Consider the following 3,163-nt stretch of genomic DNA (forward strand, 5'->3'; position numbering starts at 1 on the left):
TCTTAGGAGGGGGTGGGGCGGGGCAGAAGCAGCACACACACATTTCGCAGACACCCCTCCAGCTTGGGGACGAGATGGGCACAGCCTTCCCTGCTGAGCCCCCGGCCAGGCTGACGAAGCAGGGCCGCGGAGCCCCGGTGGCCTCGAGGGCAGCAGGACCGGCAGCAGGACCCGCGCCGAGGCGTCGGGGTGCCGGAGTGCCGGGGTGCCGGCTCTGGCCAGCCCCGCCAAGGGGACCCTCACCGTCTCCGCTGCCTGCCCGCACCGGCGCGCGCTCGCCGCTCCAGCCCCGGTAGCCGGCGTCCAGGAGCCTGAGCCCCGGCCGTCCCCTCTCCGCCTAAGCCCCCAGGAGGCCGACCCTTCTCCCTCAGCTCAGCTCTTAAGGGAGAAAGAGCCGGAGCTGCCGAAAACGGCCATAACTGCCAAGCACCTCAACGCCGCGGCGGAAGCTGGTTCCGCTTCGTGGCACCGTCAGCTGCACCCCTCTAGCTCCGACCCGGCTCTTCACACCCACCTGCCAGCCCCGGCGGCTCCCGCGCCAGCCCCCGCAGCCCCGCCACCGCCAGCTCCCGTGCCCGGCCGCAGCGCCATCTTGCTCCGGGCCCGCCGCCTCCTCAGCAGCAGCTGTCAGCTACAGACAGCCACTTCCGGGGCAAACGCCAGGCCCCACCTCGACGCCGACCGGCGAGGGGGCGGGGCCTCGCGCCCACGTGACGCCCCCGGGCCTCGGGCACCTGCGGGCGCGAGGCGGGCAGTTCTGCTGCAGAGGGCTGGTTGCAACACGGTGCCGTTTCAGGGGGCTAGCTGCAGCAGGGTACCGCTGTATGGGGTCAATGCAGGGGGCTGGCTGCAGGGTGCTGCACGTCGGCCAGTGCCTGAACGCCAACGCGATGTTGGCTTAACGGTCGCTTTAGCGGAAGGAGTAGATTATTTTTAAAACCAGGTGGTGGTGGATAGTGGATACACAAGTGTTCTTTTGTTCATTACATGTAACGTAAGAGTTCTGCTGAATTTCCTCTGCGAGTCCCTTTCGAACGATGAGGGGTTTTCAGTTACTTTAGGCAGCCTAGGGTATGGAAACCCGCAGAAATCCTCCAGGTGCACTCTTGCCATTGTCCCTTTGTTTTTCCCAATCAGGATACAACGCGGGGATTATGAACCTTCTCCAAGCCCTAAGGAGAGTTTGCAAAATTTTACTAGCAAGAAATGGGCTAATTACCAGCTTTCAACTCTTGCCTGTTTTTTTTAAATAAATTATCATTTACTAGGCACAATAAATGGCCAGGATCTTGGTGTGCTTTTAAAGTGTTGTCTTGTAGAAGTTGGCATTTTAATGATGAAATCAATGTTAAAAAGCTGAATTTGCTCATACAGCTGTAAGCACAGGACTAGCATTCAAACCCAGATCACTAGTGCTAATTAAGTATTCTGCTCTAATTGACTATAACTCCTTCCTTGGGAGAAGGTGAAATTCTACATTCCCCATATTATTGTGGATGGATGAGTGGATGAGAAAATACTAAAAAAGAGGAGATTAAGGTGGGATCACAGAAAATGAGATTTCTTGTATCTAAAACAGCTCTTTTAAAAAAAAGATTTTAATTACTTGGAAGTGAATTAAGAGAAAGCCCAGAGATGTCCCTCTGCTGACTCATCACCCTACATGGCCACAGCTGAGGGCTGAGCCAGGAACGTCATTCAGGTTCCCCTCGCAGAGAGCTGCACGTAGAGCAGCCAAGAACCAGCACTTGTATGGGATGCTAGTGTGGCAGGCTGTGGCGTTACTGTCAACCACGGCGCCCAGCCCCCTTGGTTCTTCCTGAGACTACAGAACTCCGTTGGGGTATCAGCCTTCCCCACCAGGCCCAGTCTGGGTCAGACACTTCCCACTTCACGACCCTTCGGCATCAGGCCCTTACTCTTAATAAATACTCTATCACAGGACTTGTCCCTTCACCTTTAGATTTAAGAACTATTAGCAATCCTTATATTCCTTGTAAAATCTGTGTTTAACGAATATTTATTGTGAATTTACTAGGTAGTGGAGTGCTAGGTACTTCCAATCTTCAGATATACACAATTTCACAGATGGAAAAAGCCAAAGCCTTGAAAAAATTAAGTAACTGACTTTTGAAGGGTTGCACCAGTAAACCTACCTCTAGAATACATAGGAGTTAGGAATCTATGAGAACAAGAAGTCATAGGTATTTTTTTTGCAACCCGAAGCCAATAGTTTCCACTTAAATTCTGAAAGTGAATAATTCGTATTCTATTTTAAATATCCTGCCTGTCCTGATACAAAAGGCTGTGAATAAAGGAAGAAAATTTAATTCAATGCTGCCAAGCCAAGTGCATGAACATCACATTTGTGCAGCAAGTAGTTCTGACCACAATTGTATTACTCTAAGGCTCTGGCTCCGCTTGTACGAAGCCAATTTTTATTCCATTGTAGAAACTAGCAACTGAAAAGAATCCGATAATAGAAGTTCCCATTATCCTATAATATTAATCTTCTAAAGATTTATTTTTATTTGAAAGGTATAGTTACAGAGAGAACTTTGAGCCACAGGCTCACTCCCCAAATGATCACAATGAACAGAGCTGAGCTGATCTGAAGCCAGGAGCTTCTTGGTATTCAACATGGGTGCAGGAACCCAAGGACTTGAGCCATCCTCTGCTGCTTCCCTAGGTACATTAGCTGGGAGCTGCATTGGAAACGGGGCAGGATAGAAACAGGTGCCTTACAGGATGCCAGTGCCAGAGGCAGAGGCTTAAGCTGCTATCCAAGGTGCTGGCCCATGATCTTAACTCTACCTTAGGCAGGAACCTGCTTATCAAGCAGGGGAAGGACCATCCAGCACTGGGAAAGATCACTGTAAGAGAATGAAGCTAGTGGTGGATCAAGTAAAGAGGAACATTCTTCCTTATCAAGATAACAATGTTTATCAGCTTTCAAGTAAAACCATCTTAAACGGAAAGAGCATGGGTCAGCGATGGAAAAGGAAGCATGATCTCAGAGTTGTAACATTATCAGAGCTGAGGATGAACTACCTCACCAATGAGATCCAAGACCGGGCCAAAAAACTGAAAATTGTAGGGAACGGGAACAACCAGCTATACAGGGGCGGGTGGGCAGGCGGGGCCCTCTTTGTTGTGAGTCAGA

General features: G+C 50.9%; 1 protein-coding gene across 17 annotated transcripts in view; it reads right to left on the reverse strand.

The window, feature by feature from the left end:
• The window catches only part of SYNRG (synergin gamma), a 72,169-nt gene extending 71,513 nt beyond the window's left edge, over positions 1-656 (reverse strand). For 4 of the 17 annotated variants that reach the window (XM_004590944.4, XM_058675526.1, XM_058675529.1 and 1 more), the window contains exon 1: positions 515-654. In XM_004590944.4, coding sequence (XP_004591001.2) covers positions 515-591 — 77 coding nt within the window. In that variant the 5' untranslated portion in view covers positions 592-654. Of the gene's footprint in view, positions 1-41; positions 85-250; positions 256-514 lie in introns of those variants that run through there. The other 13 variants (XM_058675527.1, XM_004590945.4, XM_004590943.4 and 10 more) reach the window with 7 other exon arrangements.
• Between the last annotated feature and the right edge of the window lie 2,507 nt (positions 657-3,163).

This window comes from Ochotona princeps, chromosome 17, assembly GCF_030435755.1.
Source record: "Ochotona princeps isolate mOchPri1 chromosome 17, mOchPri1.hap1, whole genome shotgun sequence".
In the NCBI taxonomy this organism is placed as follows: domain Eukaryota; kingdom Metazoa; phylum Chordata; class Mammalia; order Lagomorpha; family Ochotonidae; genus Ochotona; species Ochotona princeps.